We start from the raw sequence: 24,521 nt of genomic DNA, 5'->3' as shown, positions 1-24,521 counted from the left end.
TGCCTGCCAATACCCTTAGAAAAAAATTTCATATTTCCAGACAGATAGCCAGAGAAATAGTTAAAGCCTGTTCTTCATGTGTGACCTTTTTATACCCCCCTAATGTTGGGGTCAACCCTAGAGGGCTGCAACCTAACGCGTTGTGGCAAATGGATGTTACCCATCTGCCTGATTTTGGCAAATTAAAATATTTACATGTATCAGTGGATACCTTTTCGGGCATTATTCATGCCACGCCCCTAGCGGGAGAAAAGGTAACTCATGTAAAAACACATTGCCTGGAGGCCTGGGCCGCCTGGGGAAAACCCCTACGCCTGAAGACAGACAATGGCCCGGCATATACCTCCCATGGATTTCGTGCCTTTTGTGCACAGCTCCAAGTGACCCACATTACGGGTCTTCCATACAATCCACAAGGACAAGGTATTGTGGAGAGAGCCAACAGAAATATTAAAGAAATTCTACAAAAACAAAAAGGGGGAATAGCTGAATCTGCTTCTCCCAGGGAAAGAATCTCCCTTGCTCTCTTCACACTTAACTTTTTAAACCTGAATGAGTCGGGTACTGCAGCAGCTGAAAAGCATGCAGCAGGCCCTATGGAACAAAAGGAATATGTGAAGTGGAAAGATGTATTGGATAACAAATGGTATGGACCGGATCTTGTGTTGGCAAGATCCAGGGGAGCTGTATGTGTTTTTCCACAGGGCCAAGAGGCTCCGCTTTGGGTTCCGAGCCGACTGACACGCATGATCAAGGAAGTTCCTAAGGATGGGGCTGAGTCTCTGGAGAAAGTTCCTACAGACATCCCTGATGACATGGATCCAGTGGAAGGCGGAGCACTGAAGGGGAATCCTGTCAGCCTTCCCAAAGGCGATGCCTGTTCGGCATGATGCCACAGTTCTCCCCAGATTTTAACCTTTTAGGAGAAGCACGTAACTTTACAGAGAAAGGGTCCCTGTGCTTTCAGTTGCGTGGGCATGTTTTTTTGGCAAGCTGCCTGGGTGGCCGTGTGTTGTGCCTGTGGTTGGTTTGCTGCCTTCGAGCCCAGACCAATAGGGATAAGGCTATATGGGAATAAAGTTATAATCTCTCAGGCATTAGCTACTCTGGAGTGTGGCTCCTTCCCCCAGATATGGTTGTCAGCACTAAGAGACGCTTAGGGCTTCCATCCTGCACAGCCTTGGCACCCCATGGGATCTGTTGATCCATTGCACTTGGGTAGGTGTGCGGATGTAGGCTCCTTCTGCACAGCCTTTGCACCCCATGGGATCTGTCGATCCATTGCACTTGGGTAGGTGTGCGGATGTAGACTCCTGCGACACAGCCTTTGCACCCCCGGGGTTTCTCGAATACCCATTGCACAGGGGAAGGTGTGTCCATGGAAAATATCTTCCATCCTCGATCGACCAACACATCATGAGGTGGGGGTCAGATTGGATGACGTTAGTCCTGTGCTCATTGCTTACAAACAATAAGGGGGAACTGTAGTGAGCCGGACAGGATCGCCATTACAAGATGGCGCCGACACCCTGTCTTGTTTGTTACAAACAACTCCATATTTGGCTATTCCACTGAGAGCTGCGCTTCCCAGCTTCCCGCATGCGCGGTGGATGTAGATTCTTGAGCCTATCCCGATGCGGTCTGGTGTCAGCTGTTGGTGGCAGCCAATCACAGGGCGACCCGTGTGCCAATTCCCTATTTAAGCGGCTGCCTAAGTGCACCCCCTTCCCTTCGCTTCCTACTCCCCCTTCGCTTCCTGCTTCCCCTTCGCTTCCTGCTGCCTCTCCCCTGTGCTCCCTGCCCCTTTGCTCCCTGTCCCTCGTTTTCCTGCCCCCTCGTTCCTTGCCCCCCATCAATCAAGGGCACTCCAGTAAAGCGTGATCTGAGTGGAATCCTGGTGTGGTGGTCGTTCTTCCGTCACCGGTCAAGAAGTCCGCCGCAGATATGCTTCCAGCCTCTAATCCCAGGATGTGGGAAGCGGAGACGGGAAACTTCTGGAGCAAGCTGCCTAGCCAGACTAGCTGTCCAGAGAACTCTAGGTTCTGTGAGAGACCCTCCTTCTGCATAAGGTGAGTGATCAAGAATACCAACCTGGGTCAGCCTTGGGCCCCCATACATGCACATGTGAGCATGTGAGCTCCACGTATGTGAGCATGCATACATGCACAGGCGCCACACTCATGGTAAAAGTGCTTCATTCATTCATTCATTCAACAGAAACTTGCCTTTTGTTTTTAAATTATATTATTTTGTGTGTGTACATACACGTGCATGCCATAGCACACGAACGGAGGTCGGGGACAGCTCGAGGAAGTCGGCTCTCTCCTTCTACCATATGGGCCCAAAGGATTGAACTGAAATCTGAAATTGGGCTAAAGGCTGTAGCAGTGAGGAGTAAAGAGGAAGTTTATAACAACCAGATTTAGTACAACACTAGGAGAAAATTTGGAGGACATACATAATTTGGCTCCTAATCCAGAGGATAGGGATGCTCTCATAAGGCTAACTTTGGATGCAAACCCAGGCCCTGTAACTTCCATCTCTGTTCTTTCAGTTTCAGACATCTCTGGACTGCCACGTCTAGCCACTCAACAACTACGGGCAAAGGCGGGGCCCTGCAGCTGCAGTACAGCAGCCTGGGCGGCAGTGGGCGCGCCGACATACGCTAGGGCCGCTCTGGCCCGGCCCTTCTCAGTGGCCGCGGAAGGTGACGTGGACACGGAAGTGGTCGTCGTCGCGGCGGCACCGGTGGGATCAGGGCCCGGGGCTGTGAGTGTGGCGGGCGAGCGGACGGGCAGCGGAGGCCTCGCAGCGGCTGCGGCGGCGGCTCAAGGCGCAGGCGTGGTCCGTTGGGTGCGAATCCGCTGAGTCCACGAGCAGCTTCTCAGCCCTCTCCCCTGCCCGTCGGAACCCGGGAACAAGGACCCGCTTAGCCGGCGTCACCATGACCAAGGCCGGCAGCAAGGGCGGGAACCTCCGCGACAAGCTGGACGGCAATGAGCTGGACCTGAGCCTCAGCGACCTGAATGAGGTCCCCGTGAAGGAGCTGGTCAGTACGACCCCACGAGCCCCGGGAGCCCACTTATACTCCTGACGCCTGCCCTACGCGGGCAGGCCCCTCTCTCAAGCCTCAGTTTCCCGATCCTTAAAAAACTAGGTCTCCGGGGAGGCTGCGATCGGCCCCAGTGTTCTTACTGCGGTGTACACGTGTCACTTTGGCACAGTTCCAGAAGATAGGGACCCTCTACCTACCCGACCCTGGGCTTCTTAGGGGCCAGGAGTGAATTTACCCTCGTTTCGGAAGCTCTCACAACGTCCAGCATCCTGCTGGGTCTTAAAATGAGAACCTGCGGTTGCTGGATGTGTTCGAGGATGAATGAATGACCTGGTCCTGGGAAGTAGGCCTTCAGATAGACCTGGGTGTGGCGCCGAACCCAGCTTCTCTAAGAAGCCTGCAATCCCAGCTGGCTGTCGTACCCCGGAAGCTGCCCTCCCTGAAGAAAGTGAAATCTCTCCGAAGGACTGACAAGGTCTCATCCCAGCTGCGCTGAAACTGTCGTGTATCGCACTTCACCCTCCATCCTCCTCCACCCCAACCCCTATTATTCCGGAGTCTGAGGCCCTGGGGACATCACACACCTAGTTGGTTGCCAATATGGAGCTATATCCTCCATCCGTGGGTTTCCTACTCTGTGCTCCCTAGCCCTAAAGTCTCCTGTTGGCTTCACTTTGGATGGCCACACCTTCATTATTGCCGTTAAGGGGCTACCTTTGCCCCTGTCATTTGGCCTAGTCGTCCTTCCACTGTGGCTGTGTAATATGATGGTTTGAATGACCTGCCCAGTTCATATCACAGCTCCATTGCTCAATAACCAAATTTCCAAGTTAACTAACCAGCCTTTATGTCTAGATTTCTTCGTTGATAAAATGGTGCTAACGGTTCCTGTCTCCTACGTTTATGAGTATTAAAATCAATGTCAAATACTTGGAAGGTAGCAAATACTGATAGATGTAGTTGGTGGTTTCCACTCTATGGTATCCAAAAGTTTTTTAGGTGGTCATTTGGACATTCAGGTTGACCTAGGATCCTTAACTGAATATTTGGTTCCTTTCCCACTCTCGGAAGAGGGCCAGACTTATGTGAGCCTGGCCCTAGGACATCCCTCTGAAACCATTTCCTCCAGGCATGTGGTCATTACAGCATTCTCCTTAGGGGAAGAGAGGGCCAGTTTTGCAGAGCTGCTCTTGCCCTGGACACATTTGGGAAGTAGAGACAGGCTGTGAGGGCCTTGCCCTCACTCTGGTGCTCCTTAGCCAGAGCCCTCCCCAGAGAAGGCACTCAGTACCGATACTGTTGGTGGATAGATGACTGAATGAGAAAATAAAATTGTGGAGCTTTATTAGATCCCGTTCCTGCCCTGAAACCTAATAGCAGGCACCAGAGGAAAATTCTCAAGTGCCCTGGGGTTTTTGAAGGATCAGTTTTCTCTGGGACATTCTATGGACAAATCCCTCTTTTGCAGTCCTCCCTGAATCCTGGTTGACTGGCATTTTTCTTCTTACCCCCAAGAACATTATACTTTCACACCTTTCCCTCCTGGGGTCTCACTCTGACCCCGGGCTAGTCTTCTATTTGACATCCCCTTGCCTTCCAAATCCTGGAATTACAGGCATGCGCCGTCCTGCCCACCCCTATCTATCTATCTATCTATCTATCTATCTATCTATCTATCTATCTATCTATCCATCCATCTATCTATCTATCTATGGGCCTTGCTAAGTGTGGAAACATTCTCTGGAAAATGCTTCATTAGCAGATGTCACTGAATCATTCCAGTTGTTGGTTTGACTTGTTTTTCTCTTCTTTTTAGGCTGCACTCCCAAAGGCCACTGTATTGGATTTGTCCTGCAATAAACTGAGCACTCTTCCGGTAAGTCTGGCAAACACCAGTGAATCCTGGAGCCCTAAATGTTCCTCATGTTGCTGGGAGTGAGGGGTGGCATAAAGTGTAATTTCAGGAAAGGTCTACAGACAGGGTCCCGCTAAATCTGAGGGTATTGGTGGGGACCGGTGGAGGAGGGTGGTTTGCCTCAGAAGTACATTCTTTCGAACAGCAGGAGAGGCAGGCTATAGGAAGTCAAGTCAGCAGGATGCTGCTGAATCACTTACGGGGCTCATCTTTTTTCTGCTTTATTTTAGTCTTTGACAAAAGTATTTTACTGCTCTTGCATAAAGGAGATAGAGACCACTGTGTCAGTTTGCTCTGTGTTCTATGGGAAAAAAGTGAATTTGCATCTTGATTTGTTTTGTGACAAGGTCCTAGATAGCCCAGGCTGGCCTTGAAACTCCTGACCTTGCTGCTTCCACCTCCTGAGTGTTGGGACTGTTGGTCTGTACCACCGTGTCTGACTTGTTTTGCGGTTTGTTTTGAGATTATATAAACTGTGTTGTGCAGCCTGGCTTCAAATCAGTGGCAGTCCTCTCATGTTAGCTTCCCAAGAGCTGGGATTTCAGGTCCCAGCACCATGCTGGGTGTACACATCTTTTGATGAGGTTTGATGAGACTCTCCTGCCTTTATCCCCCAAACCTGGACTTGAATTACTTGAGACTTGCTTTCCTTGTTATGAACATACCCAATGTATATCAGGTCCTTTTGATGCTTTTGGTTTTTGGAGTCTTTTTTTGCATAGAAAACAATATGTCATTATAACACTTTGTACATATATAATTGTATCCTGCTCAGATGCCCACTCCCCCACTCTTCTCCCATCATTCCTCATGGTTTGATTTTTCTCACAACTTCTTCCAGTTCTCATTTTTCTGGAGACAGGGTTTCTCTGTGTACCCCAGGCTAGCCTCAGGCTCCTGAGTGCTGGGATTATTGGTATAACGGCACCCTGCTGTTACTTCACCCGTGTAGGCATTGATTCCTTCAGCCTCTCCTCTCCTGAGCAATGGCCTCCTCCTCTGTCGCGGTGCTCCTTTGTCGTCAGGCCGTTCCTTGCTGTCAGATGCCTCTTGCATCCTGTACCGTGGCCAGTCATACCTTGCTGGATTCTAGGGTACCCTCTTGTTGGCTCGGTCAGAAGTTAGCCGTTTCTTCATCGGATCATTAGTCAGTCCCTCTCAGTGTTCTCTTGGGCTTCTCTTATTGTCAACAGCATCTTCTTCCCATAGCTCATTAAAAATGGCTTCTGTTCCAGGAGGTATTGTATATCTAATTAAAGAAGGGTAGCAGCTCCTGGCAGCGTCACACCTGCTACCCACTGTGCCCGGCAGTCACTCAGCACCCGAGTGCACTCTTGAATCTGAGTCTGTCCCGTTGTCTGTCCTAAGAACTTTGCTTTGACTGTACAACATGAACCCCTTGGTGTTTATGAGTCCTCACAGAGCACCAACAGTGCTCGTTAGCCGAGTTGTAATGCCACTGTCAGATGGATGCTTAGCAAAGGTTAGTGTCAGGGACTAAGAATGAGCCTGGTTTGAATAGGACAGGTCCTAGGCATTGAGTTGCTTACCCTAAAACACATTAAGACCTGTTCAAAGTTACTGTGCTAGGTGTCACAAGAAATAGAGGCTAAAACTTAGTACTCAAGTATTGGCCATGTTTATAAAAAACAGGTGTGTATATGTGTGTTTCTTTTCTTGTAGAAGGATCTTGAGGATGGGAATTGAACCCATGGCCCCGTGGATAAGCTATGCACAGCTTTTGTGTGTATAGTGCTGGGAGGTAGACTTCGGGCGTTGCGTATGCTGGGCAAGCGCTCAACCACTGAGCTATCCCTGTGTTCCAATTTGTTGTTTGAGATGAGGTTTTGTTCTTCTGCCCAGACTAGCTTCCAACTGTGCCAGCCTCCCAAGTAGCTAGGAGTACAAGTTTGTCCTACAATGTCCAGTGAGAAATCTTATGAAAGATGGAGACAGGACATCATGGGAGGACAGGAAAAGCCCTGTATCACCTAGCAGCGGTGTAGAATAGGAGCTAATCAACAAGATGGGGAAAAAACAGCATATTATTTTTTGGTGTTTTGAGACAGTTTTTCTGTGTAACAGCCTTGGCTGTCCTGGAACTCACTCTGTAAACCAGACTGGCCTCAGACTCACAGAGATCCTCCTGCCTCTGCTTCCCGAGTGGGTTATATGTGTTTCTAATGCTGGTTTTGTGCTAATGCTGTCCTATAAGCTTGTCTAGGTAACTACTGTAATAGCAGTGTTCTTTCCGTTCCTTGTCATTTGGAGAGAAGTGGTACAAAGGTTGGGATTTACACAGGATACTCTTGACCTGGGGGTTCCTACACCTTTATATCAAAGTTTGTGAGCCTGACCTGGGGGTTCCTACACCTTTATATCAAAGTTTATGAGCCTGACTTGGGGTTCCTACACCTTTATATCAAAGTTTGTGAGCCCTGGGCCTGTCTTTTTTCTCCGGGTCCTAGTCGGATTTCTGTGGCCTCACACACCTGGTGAAGTTGGACCTCAGCAAGAACAAGCTGCAGCAGCTGCCCGCAGACTTTGGCCGCCTGGTCAACCTTCAGCATTTGGATCTCCTCAACAACAGGCTGGTCACCCTGCCTGTCAGCTTTGCTCAGCTCAAGGTAAAGGCACCGAGGTTGCCCAGCCAAGTGTGACCAAGGGCTCAGGGACTAGGGGAGCATAGCCCTGAGCAGGGGAGGGGACCAGAAATGGCCTGCTCAACTGACTGTTCTCTGAGGTGGAACATAGAGTTTTATTCTAGCTCCTTTTATTCCACTTTGAGGTACTGTGTGGAAACTCAGGCTTAGCCAGTCCCTTTTCCCATCTCTGTAGAATCTGAAGTGGCTGGATCTGAAAGACAATCCCCTGGATCCTGTCCTGGCCAAGGTGGCAGGAGATTGCTTGGATGAGAAACAATGTAAGCAGTGTGCAAACAAGGTAAGCATGAAGCTCCCAGGGGCCTTGCTCACATTCTCGCCTGGGACTTGACTCTCTCTCTTCTTGTTTACCCTCCCAGGGTACCAATAGTGCTGTATTATTAAAGCACCCAGGTCTCAGTGAGATGAGCCTGACACGCAGAGGTCTGTGTTGCTGTAGTTACCTAATATTTATTATTATTTAAAAAGACTTATGTATGTGTGCCTGCATGAGTATGTGTACCATATACTTGCAGGTGCTCACATAGGCCATAGAGGGTATTGGACCTAGAGTTACAAGCAGTTATGAGCTGCCTGTAATAGATGCTGGGAACTGAAGCCAGCTCCTGCAAGAGCAGCAAGTGCTCCTACCCACTCAGCTAGGCCTGGTGCATTTCTTTTTACAAGTAGTAGGGCCATCTTTTCTACTACATACAGTCCTTCTTCAGAAACCACTCATGCTCCAGTCTGACATTATGTTTATTTATATTAGTTTATTTTTTAAATGTTATCTTTTTTTAAGGATTTGTTTTTGTTTTATGTGTACATGTACATGCATATATACGTACCACATTGGAGGCCTGGTACCTGAAGAGCCTGCAGAAGGTATTGGGTTCCCCGGCATTGACCTTGAAGCCAGTTGTAAGATGCCTGAATTAGATGCTGGGAACTGAACCCTGCTCCTCTGCAAGAGTAACAAGCGGTCTTAACTATTGAGCCATCTCGCCAGCCTCTTAAATCCATGCATTTGTGGATGGTGGCCAGAGGATAATATTGGTTACATCCTCATGAATGCTGTTCACATCTTTTGAGAAGGGGTCTGTCAGTGACCAATTAGGCAAGATTATCTGGCCAGTGAGAACCAGAGATCCTCTTGTTCCCACTTCAGTAGCACTGGGATTACAAGTGTGTGCTACTAGGTGTTTTTACGTGAGTGCTGAGGATCAAACTGAGGGCCACATGCTTATAGTCAAGGGATTTTTTGTTTGTTTGTTTTTTTCTAACTAAACCATCTCTCAACTTGAAGAGTTGTTTTACTAGGACATAGTAACTCTGTCCTAGTTACTAAAACATGGCTTTATTAGGGTTAAAGCCATGACCTTTCTGAGGCAGCATTATAACCAGTAAAAAAGTCAAGATTGAAGGCCAGCAATTGGGTAAAGGCTCTTACCATCAAGCCTGATGACCATCACTAGGACCCACATGATGGAGGGAAAGAACTGACTCCCCTGGGTGGTCCTCTGACCTCCACGTGTACACCACCCCCTTGGCACATGCATGTCCCCTCTCTTCCCCTCACAAAATAAATAAACCTTTTGAAAGGGGGTTAAGAGGCTGGAGAGAGACTGAGATGACTGAGCAGTTAAGAGCACATGCTGGTCTTTCAGAACATTCAAGTTTGATTTTTAGCATCCACATTGGCTACTCGAGGAGTATCTGATACCTCTGGTCTCCTTAGGCACCTACTCTTTCTCCCTCCCTTCTGTCTGTCTCTCTCTCTCTCTCTCTCTCTCTCTCTCTCTCTCTCTCTCTGTATCTATCTCTATCTCACACACACACTTATTTTTCCCCAAGGTGGTTTCTCTATGCAGCCTTGGCTGTCCTGGAATTCACTATGTAGAGCAGGATGATCTCGAACTCATAGAGATCCGCCTGCCTCTGCTTCCCAAGTGCTGGGATTAAAGATGTGTACCACCACTGCCCGGCTTTGAATCTTTTGAAAAGGGGGTTAAGGTTTAGAAGTTTGTAGCTATAGATAGACATGTCCTGACAAGAGAGTGAGGAAGAAGGGGCATTTGTGCAAGGCTGCCCTTTCTGGTGACCAGGTTCCTTGATGATACCTTATCTTGCTCATTAGGAGCAGTGCTGTACCCTCAGTCATGCCCACTCTGCTAGGGGAACAGATTGCTGCTTCCGCAGCTGAGCACCAAATGGTTTGCCATGTCTGGATGCTGTGGGAGCAAGACAAACTTAGCCTTACCTCAGCTAATATAAGCTAAATGTGTGTGAGGGGTTCCTCTGAGCCTCAAAAGCAATGGCCTTTCCCCCTTAACTACTCAGGGTTTATATAATCTCACCATGATTGTTACAAGAAAGCAAGCTCAGAAGTAAGAACCAACCAGGCAAGGCAGCATAGGAAATCCTGTTGTGAAAACTTGGTGGGACCCTGGGAAGTGGGTGTTTCCCTTTTGTCTGACCTGTGATATCTCAGGGTACACGCACCAGTCATCTCCATTCAGCAGATACTGTTAGACTGTATGGAACCAGTCTCTCCAGAGGGGACTGTGGTAGGGTGCTTGCCTAGTGTGCTAGTGAGCTCTCTGGGACAGCATAAAACCAAGCCTGGTGGCCTAAGGCCATAATCCCAGCACTTGTGATGAGGCAGGAGGACAAATTCCACATCATTCTTGGCTATGTAGTGTGTTTGAAGCCAGCCTGAATGACACTTATTGATAATTCATAGCTTATGACCACAGAAGTAGCCTGTATTTAGTGCAGAGGCCCCTTCTGGTCATATATTTCTTCCGGACATGTTCCAGGTAGCACAGTGCATTATAGATGTGGTAATTAAAGCCACAGTCCTTGGTAGCACAGGCACTACTGCCTCTAGCTGCAGCACCTTCAGGCATTGTAGAGGAGTAGTTTGGCAAGTCAGAATAAGGTCAAAAGTTTCTAGAAAAGCATCTGTCCCTAGGAAGTTACCTTAGGGCATTCTCTCTCATTTCTGAGCTGCCTGTGTTAACAGATAATTTCTGATGGGACCTTGGAGCCAGGGTAAGAATGGACATGTCATAGCCAGCCACACACCTGCTGAAGCCAACTGTACACTTCTTACTTAGTATCCAGTTTGGAGTGAGACAGGAGCTTTGGACACTTTTGGACTCTGCTCACCATCATGTTCACCCATCTTCCAGTGCCTGCAGTTCTTTGTTGGGCTGTGATTTTTATAAATTGGATTCCCTTGAGAGGTACTGATAGGTCCAAGTCCTGGGTTAGCAGTTTGTGGCTTCAAACCAGGCTATGGAACCCCTCTTGTGATGAGTGTGTGTGTGTGTGCGTGCTTGAGGTTGCCAAGAACTAGGTGAGGCTTGAATGCTCAGATCTGTCCTCTGCTGTCTTACTTTAGAATAGATCAGTTTTCCTGTTGCTCCTTATGTCCACAGTGAAGATGGTGTGATTCAGCCGCAGTGTGTATTGAATCCCATCATGCTGCAGATGATGCCAAGTGGCCAGAGCAGGTTACTATAGTAGGTCAGAGAAACTTACGTTATCTCTGGCTTCCAGATCAGAAAATTGGCTTAAAAGAGCCAAATTGCTTGCTGAGATCACACAGAGTGATAGAATTTGGATTGCCAGAGGCTCTGAGTTACACTCAATGGAACACCAGCTTCTAAAAATTATAGGAACTTAAAAAACATGAAACAAAAAGCTGGGTGGTGGTGGCACATGCCTTTAATCCCAGCACTCAGAGGCAGGGACAGGTGAATCTTTGTGAGTTTGAGACCAGCCTTAGCTACAGAGTGAGTTCCAGGACAGGGACAGACAAAGGATGTGTAGAGAAACCTTGCCTTGGAAAAAAAAAAATCACAGGACTGAGAGGGAGAGGTAGCTCAGTAAATAGAGCATGTGTTTAGCATGTAGAAGCCCTATAAAAACAAACAGAAAAGATGAAAGGAATTTGGTTCCTCCTCCTGTGTCCACAGTGAGAACATTTGTGACTCTTTTGGGTAGTGGTCATTCATGAGTTGATCCTGAGAATTTGGAGCCCTGGGTACTGATTACAGGTGGGTGATATTTGGGCCTTTCTCTTAAAGCTGTCTTCTCCTTAGTGGGTCAGTACTCAGGTCTCAGTTTCTTACTTTCTGCGGTGCGCCCTGGGCACATCAGTTTGTCTTGATTTTTGCCCTTTTGTCATAGAAATTCCGTCATGGGTATCCATTGCCTCCAATCTGTCATACCTAGCAACTTGCTAGGAACAAGCAAGTGTTCCTGCCAGTGACTTAGCTGGTGTGCTAGCTCATGCCTGTCAGGACTGCCATACATGCGGGGCCAGGCTGGGATACTGATCACTACTTTATTTCAAGAAATTGAAACCAGGGGGCTGGAGAGATGGCTCAGTGGTTAAGAACATTGCCTGCTCTTCCAAAGGTCCTGAGTTCAATTCCCAGCAACCATATGGTGGCTCACAACCATCTGTAATGAGGTCTGGTGCCCTCTTCTAGCCTGGAGACATACACACAGACAGAATATTGTATACATAATAAATAAATAAATATTAAAAAAAAAGAAAGAAAGAAAAAAGAAACTGAAACCAAAGCCAGAGGGAATTACAGCATATGAACAGGAGCAGAAGGAGAAGGGTCAGGGGAGCATGTTCAAAGGAATGCTGTCTCCCTGGGGATAACCGGGAGCCACTGGGTGGATGATGTGAACTTGTCCCTGTGAGCGTGATGGGAATGACAGAACTTTTCATAGATTCTAGTTGGTGTTCCTTTTTCCTGGAAAGTTTTTTCTGGCAGTCTTAATGAACTGGAGTCACGTGACTCTTCTGCGATGAAGTATTTAAGATATAAAGATAGAATTATCTCCCCTGGTCCTGTCCCACCTTCAGGGCCCCTGATAGTCCAGGATCCTGACATGAACAGTCTCTTTCCTGAGACCTGAACGGCATGAGAACATGAGCTGTGAGGAGTAGCTCAGAGCCTCTTCTCTCCTGCAGGTCTTACAGCACATGAAGGCCGTGCAGGCGGATCAGGAACGGGAGCGGCAGCGCCGGCTGGAAGTAGAGCGAGGTGGGTGGCCATCCTTCTCCTCTTCCCTTTCCTTAATCAGCCAGCAGTCTTAGGTTTCCGGAACAGGATCTGTAGGAGGGTGCGAAGAGTGTGTGTATGTGGAGGCCTGGGCAGGGGGCACACAGGACGGGACAGTATATTGGCATCATGTTATCTGATGCCTTTCTCCATCCAGACCTCTCTGCAGGGCTCCACAGCCAGCAAGCAACTACTAATGTCTCTGCTTTGAGTTGGCCATCCTCTGATGGTAAAAAGGCACCTTCAGCATAGCTGGAGCTGGGCACATGGATGCATACCTATAATCTCACTATTTGGGAAGCCTGGGCTACAAAACAAGACCCTCATCTTAAAAAGCAAAATCCAAAATAAAGAACCAATGAAGTAAATACCAAAATTTCCCCACTACCTCTCAGCTCAGGATCTTTTTGAAACATAGATCAGATACTGCTACGGTGTGCTTAAAACTCTTTCTTGGCTTTCCACTGAATCTAGAGTGGCATCCCAAGTTAGTGGGGTGGCAGCCTCATCCTCCACACAGGCGAGCATGCCATTAAATTAGCTTGTGCGCACTTTCTTTGGCAGCACATAGACTACAACTTAGCCATTGCTTTTCCTGGACACATTAACTATAGTTCCAGGATGTTCAGAGTTATATAGAGAGACCCTGTATGAAACCAAACCAACCAAACAAACAAACAAACAAACAAACAAAAAAACCCAAACCAACTCCAGCAGCAAAAACAAAAAAAGGCAGTGAATGAGTGGAGGTAAGGCAGGTGGAGGCAGGTCTGTGAGGAGTTAGGAGTAGGGTGAATGTGATCTAAATACTTTGTATGAAATTATGAAGGAATTAATAAAAAATCACGGATTTATTTATTATGGGGTCCCTCAAACTCACAAAGATTTGCCTGCTCTGTCTCTGGAATGCTAGGATTAAAGTTAGGTGCCACCACACCTGTTCTAAAAATAGTATTTTTCAAAGATAGCAAGCAGGCTGGAGAAATGGCTCAGTGGTAGCAAGCACTGGCTGCCCTACTCAGGGAGCTGAGTTTCATTCCCAGCTCCCTGGGGTGGCTCAGAGCCATCTGTTATGTGGTTCCAGGGAACTTGACACCCTCTGGCTTCCACAAGCATTGTATGCACATGGTACACATGCATATGAAACTAAAACTAATCCTTAAAGAAAGAAAACAATGCAGCCATTAGAACGTGCCTGTCTTTTCCCCTCTGCATCTCAGCACTCTGATCTTGGCTGGCTGACTTGTAAGCTGCAGTGCGAGAAAGGACGTGCACAGTATTGACTACTGGCAGTTCCTGAGCTCACCGTACGGGAGTTACAGCTCTGCTTGCTATATGCATAGCTGCCGTGGCAACACAACTCACTCCTGCTTTTCCACTCCTTGCCAGCACCAGGTCCCTAGAGGCTGGGTGTGGTCTGCTCTTGGCATTCTCTGTGCCCAGCTGGACACTGGTTGTTTGCATGAAAAGGAGCTACTGTCCCGATGGTACAACTGTTCAGCTCCACTATGGATCCCCTAGGCTTTCAAGCCTTAAAAGGGCACTTAACCACCATTTTGTGGTATTCTGACTTTAGAAACATGTATTTTAGGCTTCTAAATCACTAATTTGAAAATGCATTTTTAGAACCAATAATTTGGAAGTGGGATACCTCATGAACTGTAAAGTCAACCTGAGCAAATCTTGTGTTGAGTTGATTCTTTCTGAATTAAGCTGGTGTAATTTTAGAAAAAGATTGCACTATAACCCTGACATGAGCTCCCCTCACCGTCTTCCTCTCTGTTCACGTTCATCCCACAGAATCAATATCTCCATTCTATCTTCTCTTTATAACCAGGAGGTTCAGCCCTCTGTGCACTTTGGTTCTTTTGGGGGAGGGAAGGTGTTCTCCAGGCTGGTTTTAAAACTCCCAGGCTTACAGTCGCCTACCCTCAGCCTTTTGACAACTTAGTTATTTACTCTGTGTGCCCACAGTATACATACAGTGGTAAGAGAACAACTTGTGGGAGTCTGTTCCCTCCTGTGTGGGACCTAGGGATAAAACCAGGTCATCAGGGGTTGGAGAGATGGCTCAGCAGTTAGCACTGGCTGCTCTTCCAGAGGTCCTGAGTTCAGTTCCCAGCAACTACATGGTAGTTCACAGCCATCTATAGTAGGATCTGATGCCCTCTTCTGGCATGCAGGCAGAACACTATATACATAATAAATAAATGAATATCTTTAAAAAAAAAAAACCCTCAGATCATCAGGCTTCATGGCAGGTGCCTACTGAGCCATCCTGTCTGTCCACCCATACCTTTCTTAGATTACCCTTGTAATACTCCCTAATTTTTCTATTGCTTGTAGCCAGTATTCAGTAATAAGACTCAGTAAACCCTGAGAGAAACTTTGGTTTTTCGAGATGTGATTTCTCTGTAGCTTTGGAGCCTGTACTGGAACTAGCTCTTATAGAGCTGGCTGACTCTGAACTCACAGAGATCCACCTGCCTCTGCCTCCTGAGTGCTGGGATTAAAGGCGCGCACCACCACTACCAGGCTTTTTTGTTTGTTTGTTTGTTTTTTTAGAGATAGAGTTTCTCTGTGTAGTCTTGGCTGTCCTAGAATTCACACTGTAGACCAAGCTGGCCCTGAACTCACAGAGACCTGCTTGCTTCTGCCTCCTGAGTGCTGGGATTAAAGGCATGCACCACCACCACCTGGTGAAACTTCATTTTTAAGGGTAACTTCCTTGACCCAGGCTGGTTTTCAACTCATTTAGCCGAGAGTAGCCTGGACCAGGCGATCCTCTGCCTCAGCTTCCTGAGTGCTGGGAGTACATTTTTCATAGATTCTCCCTTGATAGCCGAGTCTAGCCTGAAACTCAATCTTACACACCCCTCAGCATCTCTCCTACCCTAAGTGCTGGGATTACAGACCTGTGCTACTGTACCTGGATTCTCTGTTTCTGTGTGGCCCATAAAAGAAAAGGCAGATGAATCCACTTTAATCGCTCGCGTAGACAGCTGCTGGGGGTTGTGTGAGAGGAGTCATGTTTTGAATGCAAACTGTTGCAGAGGCAGAAAAGAAGCGGGAGGCCAAGCAGCAAGCTAAGGAAGCAAAGGAGCGCGAGTTGCGAAAGCGGGAGAAGGCAGAGGAGAAGGAGCGCCGACGGAAGGAGTACGATGCCCAGAAAGCTTCCAAGAAGGAGCAGGAGAAGAAGCCCAAGAAGGAAACAAATCAGGCCCCAAGTAGGTTTGCTTTCTGTTAGCAGCATGCAGGGGCGGAGTGGTGGTTTGTGTCCCTGAGCTTATTCTTCCTTGCCTTGAGCAAGACACCTAATGTCAATACTACTTGTTTGCTAAAGATAGGGGCTCTGCCTGTTTGCCAGCAGGTGAAGAGTAAGTGAGAAAAACACTTAAAGTTGCTGCCTAAATTGGGCACGGTGGTACTTGGGAGGTGGAGGTGGGAGGGTCACTGCACTCAAGGCTAGCTTGGTCCGCACAGTCAAGTTCCAGGACAGCTGGAGTGATGGAGTGAGACCCTGTTTCCAAACAAACAGGAACTCCCCCCCCTTTTTTTTTTTTGCCTAAAATTCTCAAGATATTTCTCATTAGAAATTGATGTGTGAAGCTGGGCATGTTGACACGTTTGTACCTTAACAAGTAAGGTTAACTTAGGCAAGTCGAGGTAGGAGGGTTGTTAAGTTTGAGCCTATGCTGTGTGTGTGTGATCTTAGAACAGCCGCCACACATGATCGTCCCGGGAGTGGTCACATTTATAATGTGGTATGTGTTTACCTTCTGAGCTTGTCTCTTTTTAGAGGGTGGATGAGGTTTGAAATAGGGTTTCTTCACATAGCCCAGACTGCCCTGGAACTCAGTTTGTTGACCAGGTTGTTGACCTTGAACCTGGAGATCCACCTGTCTCTGCCTCCCAAGGCTGGGATTAAAGCCCGTTAGCACCGTGGCCCGGCTCCTGAACTTGTCTTTTAGAAAAAGGTCTTGAAGTGTAGCCTAGGCTAGCTTTGAGTTTGTGATCCTCCTGTCTGAGCTCCCAGAGTGTTAACATTCCAGGCATGAGCTACCACCCTGGCCGATCTTTTTTTCTTTTTATAGAGACTGGCATTATTTTGCCAGACCTTGTGCAGTTTTTCCTTTGGAGACAGCGGCACTATAGCCCAGAGTGTCGTCAAACTTCTCGTAATGCTTCAGGCTCCTGAGTGCTGGGATTACAGACCTGTGCCCCAGTATATACTAGTTTATACTTTTTATGTAACAGTGACATTTTTGATATTAGTAATTTGGACCCACCCCCCTAAGTGGGTGGCGGTCTACCCTTTTTGAACACCCCTAATGAGCTTCCTATGCTCCCGAGGACCCCAGATCATCTCCCTGTTCCAAAGAGAATGGAAGACCCTGGGAACTGAGCTGCAGAAGGCAACAGAATGAATCCCATTGTATATAGCGCTTAGAGACCTTGGGGAAGACTGCATTTGCATCTCTGAATAGCAGGGGATTTTGCTCTCATTTCTAAAACATCTGCTAGGACTTAAGAAGGGAGTGGATCTGCATGGATTCTAGAATTGCGCTCTACAAACTGGCTTATTTTGTCCCTCCAGAATCTAAATCTGGCTCTCGCCCTCGCAAGCCACCACCCCGAAAACACACTCGCTCCTGGGTTGTGTTGAAGGTGTTGCTGCTGCTGCTGTTGCTGTGTGTGACAGGAGGGCTGGTTGCATGCCGGCTGACAGGGCTGCAGCAGCAACCCCTCTGCAACAGCGTGAACACCATCTACGACAATGCCGTCCAGGGCCTGCGTCATCACGAGATCCTCCAGTGGGTCCTCCAGACCGACTCCCAGCAGTGAGCTTGTCCTCAGCACCTCTGCCTCCCAGCCTTGGAGCTTGGATTCCTATGGAATTGGGTTCTGCTGGACACAACCTCTTTTTAGCGTCAGACCTACCTGCCATCATCAAATGGCTGCTGATTGGTACTTGCGATCTCCCCTTTATAGGACGTCTTTGTTCCTAGTCAGGGTTCCCTGGTGGAATGAGGAGAAATGGAGAGGGGAGGACGAGTTACCTGCATGCCTAAAGGGGTAGGCTTGGGGCGGGGAGGGAGAAGACATAGGCTTTTCTAATTACACAAGGCTGTGTAAGGCAAGGTTCCTTTCTACTAAATGGCCAACTGTCACTACATTTATAATTTTGTATGTCACAAACCCTTTCATTCCTCCCCGGGTAACCAGGACAAATTGGAGGACAGTGTGTTACTAGGGACTAGGAATACTTGGGTAAATCTAACCTAAGCTGGAAGGGTGGAGTAAAATGTTTCCTTAAAGATCTCAGACATGTGAGCATCTTAGTAACATACAAAATGCCTGGCTGTGGAGATGACTTCTTTGCCATAGGTCCAGTGTAGCACTTGAGGCAGAGCAGGAGAGGCTGTCCATGACTTGCCCACAGTATTCTAGCTAGTCTAAAGCAGAACTCAACTCTCACTCCAGTTTTCTTCCTTTCCCTTGATGTCATTTGGCCTCCTTTACATAATACCCAAGAGAATGGACTCCCACCAGAATCGTCCCAGCCGAAGTGAGTCTTTCATAATAGACAAGTCATGCCACCCGCAAATAGATCTCCTGCTATCAGGGTCCTGGGAAGATCCTGTGGAATTTTGCCTCAGCTTAAATGGCTTCCACAAAATGGCAGCAGGCCAGTCTCCCTGCCCCAATTTAGAGCATTAACTCCCCAATGGCCTGGAAGCACAGAGGCAGATCTCTACAAAAGCTGCACCGGGACAGCTCCACCACCAGGACTCGGTGTGATGAAATACCTCAGAGGCATTTGATTTCAAAGAGGCAGGTTTAGAGTTGACTCTGGGCCTGTAACAGCAGGGAAGGAGCAGGGAAGTGGGAGCCAAAGGGAAACAGTCACATGGTGGTGCTGCATAGTGGTACATACACATATCTAAGCATTAGCACAAACCAGGGCAGCACTGCCCACCTTCCTGCTGCTACAGAAAGCATTTTTGCCCCCTTCTCCTTGTCTTCACAGCAGCTGGATGAAGGGATCAGGAACAACTGTGTCTGGTGCTTATTTGCTAAAAACTCCTGATTGCAAGTTTCTCAACTCTCCCCTAGGGACCAAGTACCCGTCAGTTCAGAGTGGAGCCCTAGTGGCCCATCTGGACAGGCCTGACACTGGAAGAAAGGCCTTTGTCTTCTCCTCCTCCAGACAGCTCTGCCGTGTAGGTCCACACCTTACTCAGAATCACTACACATTCCTTTAGTCTTCCTCCAAGCTCCAGAGCCATTAGTACAAATGCTTTATTGAGAAAAAGTATATACTACATACATGACATCATGAAAACAGGAGTCAGCCTGGACATAGTTCCCTGGCTGGTTGAGGCAGCTCCGTGGCTGAGCCTAGTCTAGCCAACCCACAGGCAAGAGTTCACTCTGACTTCGAGATTTGATGTTTATTCTTTGGATTTCTACAATTATTAAATCCGTGTCTGAGTGGTCTGCCTTTCTCCTTTGTGTTGTGAGGGTCGACTGGGGCAACGTGGGATGGTTGGTTGTCCGTGGAATCTGGTTTGCAGTAAATGCTGGTGGAGGTGGATTGTGGTGTATCACCGTCTCTGCTCCCACAAGGAGACTCCACCCCTAACTGTACCTAGGAGGTACTTTGGCCAAGGATGGGGAAATTCCCCGTTGCTGCGGACGTCAGTCAACACTGTCTAGGATGAGGTCTGGTTGTAGTGTAGTCATATGACGGTAGATCCGCCTGGATAGTTCTGGCCCGACACGGCGGGAGGTAGATGTCACACCTTCTCCACGGCGTACCTGTACGTCAGCCAGCAAATTCTGACGTTCTTGCTCAGAAAAACACCGCTGATAAGCCTGGAAGTGGCAAATGACCTTTTAACCCCATACTACCCACCCACCCATGGCCATCCCTTGGTAGTCAGGTCAATTTGAGGCAGAAGAAAATGTCCCAGACCAGATAACCCACACTGCTGACCTACATTCCTAGCCCATCAATAGAAGCTCCCTCAGGAATTCTGGAGAGTGAGGCCCCCATAGCAGTATACCTGCACCAGGAGCCGTGGGGAGGGATAGGCATCCACAATAGCGCTGGCCATTTCCAGGCTGACTCGGTTCAGCTGCTGAATCTGCCTCCTCCAGATCGCTGCAAGTCCCCTACCAGCTGGGTCCACTTTCATCCCTCCAGCCCAGTCTTTCTCCAGGCAGAAGGAAAAGCTGGTTTGATCCCGGAGCTTCCTGCAAGAGCACCATTGGGGACCTGAGTTCCTCTCCTACTTATTTGTCCCCTCAACTGTGGACTGAGTTCTCCAGTGACCTGGAGGTAGACTTAGTCTTACATCAGGCCAGTTTGCGTCTCTGTTCTCAAGCATAGTGCTGGTTGCAGGTTCCCATAAAAACTGCATTTAGTTGGGGGTGGGATGGGGCAGGAGAGGTGGTGACTCAGCAGTTAAGAGCCCTGACTGCTCTGCCAAAGTAGATTTGATTCCCAGCACTCACAGGGCAGCTCACTATTACCTGCCTCCAAACCCAAGGGCTCTGATGCCCCCCTCTGCCCTCCTTAGGCATTGCTCACACATGCAGGCAAACACCCATAAACATAAAAAGGAAAAATTGCATCTGGGGCCCAGGGGAGTAACTGAGTGGGTAAAGTGCTGCATCTGTAACCCCAGAGCTACAGGGGGGTTATGGGATATGAGACAGGATCCCTGGAATCACAGGCCAGCTAGCCCTACATATGCAGTGGCAAAGGAGTTCCTGCATTTTCAGTAAGACCTGAACCTGAGGTTATTGCCCACAGTCTCATACACGTGCATGCACACATATACACACACGCAAAAAGATTAAAAAACAACCCCTGCTTCTAGTCCTTTTCACTAGAGAAGGTAATAGTTTCTTTTCCCTGATGTTAAGGTGGGGTTGTAGGCAAAGGGGACTGAGTAATGGGCAATTTGAATACTATTTCTGGTTCTCACTTCCCGGGGGCTTCAACAGCTCAATCTCAGTTCTCCATCCCTTTAATATAATAAAGCACCTGAACAGGGTTGTCTCTGAGGTCCATGAGTTTACAGTTCTGACTAGGATCATTCAAGATCTGACCTGAATGAATCCTAGTAATCCAGCATCAACTTATACAATAGACTTGCCTCTAAGTTAAAGAGAATATTTTTAAAAAGGGCTGGAATTTAATGTGTATGAGTGTTTGCCTCCATGTATATATGTGTATTACTTACTTGTCTGGTGCCCTCACAGGCCAGAAGAGGGTCTTACAGACAGTTGTGAACTGCCATGTGGGTGCTGGGAACAGCCTGGGTCCTGTGCAAGAGCAGCAAGTGTTCTTAACCACTGAGCCATCTCTCTAGCCCCCTAGATATGAGGCTTTTGCCAAGGATCTCCAGCATAAGATAGGGTTCTGCCTAAAAATAGGCACTGGGGGCTGGAGAGATTGCTCAGAGGTTAAGAGCACTGCCTGCTCTTCTAGAGGTCCTGAGTTCAATTCCCAGCAACCACATGGTGGCTCACAACCATCTATAATGAGACCTGGTGCCCTCTTCTGTTCTGGTGGCATCCATGCAGAGAGAACACTGTATCCATAATAAATAAATAAATCTTTAAAAAAAAAAAAGGCACTGGGCTGGTGGCAGTTTAGGAGAAAGGCACATTTTCTCTGGCTCTAAGAACCAAGGGAAAAGCGAGACCTAGAGTGGAGGGCATCCTCCCAGTCACTTACTTAAAGGGAGCTTCAGCCACAGCCTTTGTAAATGCACAGGTAAAGTCAGCCAGCTCTTTCCAGCTCTGCACCATCTGAGCCTGGGCTTCTGTATGTAGCTGCAGATCCACCAATGCCTAGGAAGAGTGGAGAGACTGGTTGGAAGCCTTCTCAGTGCTCCCTGAAGCTACTCTGAACCTCTTGGCTCCATTTACCCCTCGTTCCTACTCAATCCAAGGCAGACAGAAGTGCCAGTGAGCCTCTTATTGGTCTCTGTTGGAAACCTAGTTAGACAAGAGTGAGCACTCACCTGACTCGGGCAACAGGATTTCTTTTTTTTTTTTATTGAGATATTTTTCTCTGCTCCCCTCCCTTCCTCCTCTGTCCCCTTCTACCCTCTCCCGCGATCTCCCATGCTCCCAGGCAAAAGGATTTCTTACCTCTTCCATGTCTAACCTGGACATCATGAGCCTTGTGCTAGACTCTTGTCTCTTCTGCTGCTTCTCTTTAGCCTGTTTATTTGCCATTCCTGATTTCCTTTTCCTTGGCAGATTCTGAGCCCTGGAACAGCAGCCCGAAACTAAGCCAGGCAGAAGTGTTGCCAGACTACTGACCAGCACAGCCCATGACTTGTCAGGGACACCATCTTGCAGAATGCCTTGCAGCCAGGGTGAACAAGCTCCCCCTTGATAACCCACGACCTGCCCCTTTAAGGCCTGTATCTATAGGGCATAGCCATACCTGAAGCATTTCTCCTGATCCACTATCACCAGTGACAATGCTTTCCCTGTCTTTGCTGTGACATCAGTTACAAAGCCCCGAAGTGTCTCCTTCCCTTTCTCGGTAATGCTGGTACTTCCCTGCATAAAGTGGCAGAAAGGGCATTAACACCAATTCCTTGGGAAGAGGCTGGCACCATTCTACCCCCAGCCCCGCACACCTGCTTTCCGTTGTAGACCATGGACATGAAGGCCTCTACCAGGAGCAACACCAGGACAGTCGGCTCTTCCACCCAGTCTCCTCCATCCTGCCAAAGACGAAGAACACAGTGCAGGGGAGCTCAGCGGCTGTGGTTCCTGTGGGCGAGCTGGATCTTCCGGGGGAATGGCCCTGTGTAATAGTCTTTCCTTCTTGAATGATGTCGTGGTGGCAAGAAAACCCACCTGTGGTCCAGTCCCTCCCTCCCTCGACCTCAGAGACAGAGTATGAACATGGGCAAGATGATTCGGGGGCTAAAAGTACTTGACACACAGGCTGAGGACTGTAAAGGTGGAAAGAGAGAAGTGAGATGCCATAAAGTTGTCCTCTGGCCTCCACATGCACCATGGCACACATACATGTACACAACAATAACGCATTTTTAAAGTTGGGAGTGGTGGGGAGCTGGAGAGATGGCTCAGAGGTTAAGAGCACTGACTGCTCTTCCAGAGGACCCAGGTTCAATTCAGTTTCCAGCATCCACATGGCAGCTCACAAATATTTGTAACTCTAGTTCCAGGGGATCTGACACCTTCACACCAAAGCACATTTGGAAAAAAAAAAAAAGCCAGGATTGTGGCACACACCTTTAATCCCAGCTCTCAGAGGCAGAGGTAGGCGGATCTCTGTGAGTTCAAGGCCAGCCTAGTAGAGAGTTCCAGGGCAGTCAGGGCTACACAGGGGAACCCTGTCTCAAAATTCAATTTTTTTTAAAAAAAAAAAAAGAAAGAAAAGAGAGGGCTGGAGAGATGGCCCAGTGGTTAAGAGCATTGCCTGTTCTTCCAAAGGTCCTGAGTTCAATTCCCAGCAACCACATGGTGGCTCACAACCATCTGTAATGAGGTCTGGTGCCCTCTTCTGGCCTGCAGGCAGAATATTGTATACATAATAACTAAATAAAATTTAAAAAAAAAAAGAAGAGGAGGAGGAGGAGGAGGAGGAGGAGGAGGAGGAGGAGAAGAAGAAGAAGAAGAAGAAGAAGAAGAAGAAGAAGAAGAAGAAGAAGAAGAAGAAGAAGAAGAAGAAGAAGAAGAGGAAGAAGGGATTGCCAAGCATGGTGGCAAATGCCTTTAATTTCAGCATTTGGGAGGCAGAGGCAGGTGGATCTGAGTTTAAGGCCAGCCAGGGCTACATAGAGAGACCCTATCTCAGAAAAAGGGGGTCGGGGCATTGGTGCTGTGTATATAGGCAGCTCAACAGTAGAGTGTTTGCTTAGTATACATGAAGCCCTGGGCTCCATCCCCAGCACTACCAGGGAAAAAAGGTAAAAAAGAAAACCTCAAACGGACCAAGGGCTCAGTCAAAGCCAAGGTGCTTCAGGGCCTTAACAGGGTAAAGTAACAGGGTGCTGAGGAAGGAATGGGAGCAAGACTTGCACAGTTTTCTCACGGTCCCTAGAACCCAATACACAGCAAGCAGGGTGCAGGTGGAGGAGCTCCAGGGTCTATCTAGTTCCCACCGTGAGCGTTCAACACTTTTTATCCCATTTCCCTCCCTGTGAAATGTGGAGATTTCAGCCTTCAGGACAGCTGTAACTAGAACATAAGAGATGGCAGAGTGTCTTCCAAGATAAACTGCTCTGTCAGTATAAGAGGTTTTGTTTGTTTTGAGACAAGGTCTCAATACATAATGGCCTGATCACTATACATAAACGAGGCTGAATTTCATACTCAGAGATCTACCTGTTTTTGTCTGCTAAGTGCTGGGATCAAAGGTGTGCGCCACCATGCCCAGCTATGAATATAGTTTTGCTATTAACACAAGATAAATGTGTAGGTGACTGTCCTAAGTTACAGAGAGAGGGAAACAAACATCTTAAGGCTTTGTTTTGTTTCTAAACTTCCCTCTCCCCCCAAGACAGTGTTTTTCCAGGTAACAGCCCTAGCTGTCCTGAAACTCTCGCTCTGTAGACCAGGCTGGCCTTGAACTCACGGAGAGCCACCTGCAGAGTGCTGGGATTAAAGGTGTGCGCCACCACTGCCCAGCTCATTTCTAAACCTTGAAGGGCAGAGTGGATTCACAGATAGGAGGAACAGTGGGAATGTAAGTAACACAGAGACCCCAGGATTGAGGATGACTGTGTGCTGCAAGCCTACTGGATGCTCGTGCC

General features: G+C 48.1%; 2 protein-coding genes across 3 annotated transcripts in view; one reads left to right on the top strand and one right to left on the bottom strand.

Moving 5' to 3' along the window:
* The first annotated feature begins 2,689 nt into the window (after positions 1-2,689).
* Positions 2,690-19,203, top strand: Lrrc59 (leucine rich repeat containing 59). Its single transcript, XM_075991039.1, has 7 exons — positions 2,690-3,049; positions 4,872-4,931; positions 7,439-7,597; positions 7,809-7,913; positions 12,612-12,684; positions 15,756-15,929; positions 17,300-19,203. Exons 1-7 carry the CDS (start codon positions 2,945-2,947, stop codon positions 17,545-17,547), a joined length of 924 nt encoding a protein of 307 aa, XP_075847154.1. The 5' UTR covers positions 2,690-2,944; the 3' UTR covers positions 17,548-19,203.
* Positions 19,204-19,347: 144 nt separating this feature from the next.
* Eme1 (essential meiotic structure-specific endonuclease 1) overlaps positions 19,348-24,521 on the bottom strand; it is a 7,819-nt gene continuing 2,645 nt past the window's right edge. The window contains exons 4-9 of one of the 2 annotated variants that reach the window (XM_075991037.1): positions 22,374-22,460; positions 22,175-22,293; positions 21,874-21,994; positions 21,455-21,570; positions 19,773-19,962; positions 19,348-19,581 (exon numbers count right to left, since the gene is read on the bottom strand). In XM_075991037.1, the coding sequence (XP_075847152.1) occupies positions 19,405-19,581; positions 19,773-19,962; positions 21,455-21,570; positions 21,874-21,994; positions 22,175-22,293; positions 22,374-22,460 (810 nt within the window). In that variant the 3' untranslated portion in view covers positions 19,348-19,404. Of the gene's footprint in view, positions 19,582-19,772; positions 19,963-21,454; positions 21,571-21,873; positions 21,995-22,174; positions 22,294-22,373; positions 22,461-24,521 lie in introns of those variants that run through there. The other variant, XM_075991038.1, reaches the window with a different exon arrangement.

The sequence above is a fragment of the Microtus pennsylvanicus genome, chromosome 11 (assembly GCF_037038515.1).
Source record: "Microtus pennsylvanicus isolate mMicPen1 chromosome 11, mMicPen1.hap1, whole genome shotgun sequence".
NCBI lineage: Eukaryota > Metazoa > Chordata > Mammalia > Rodentia > Cricetidae > Microtus > Microtus pennsylvanicus.
This window is presented reverse-complemented; position numbering and strand designations above follow the sequence as displayed.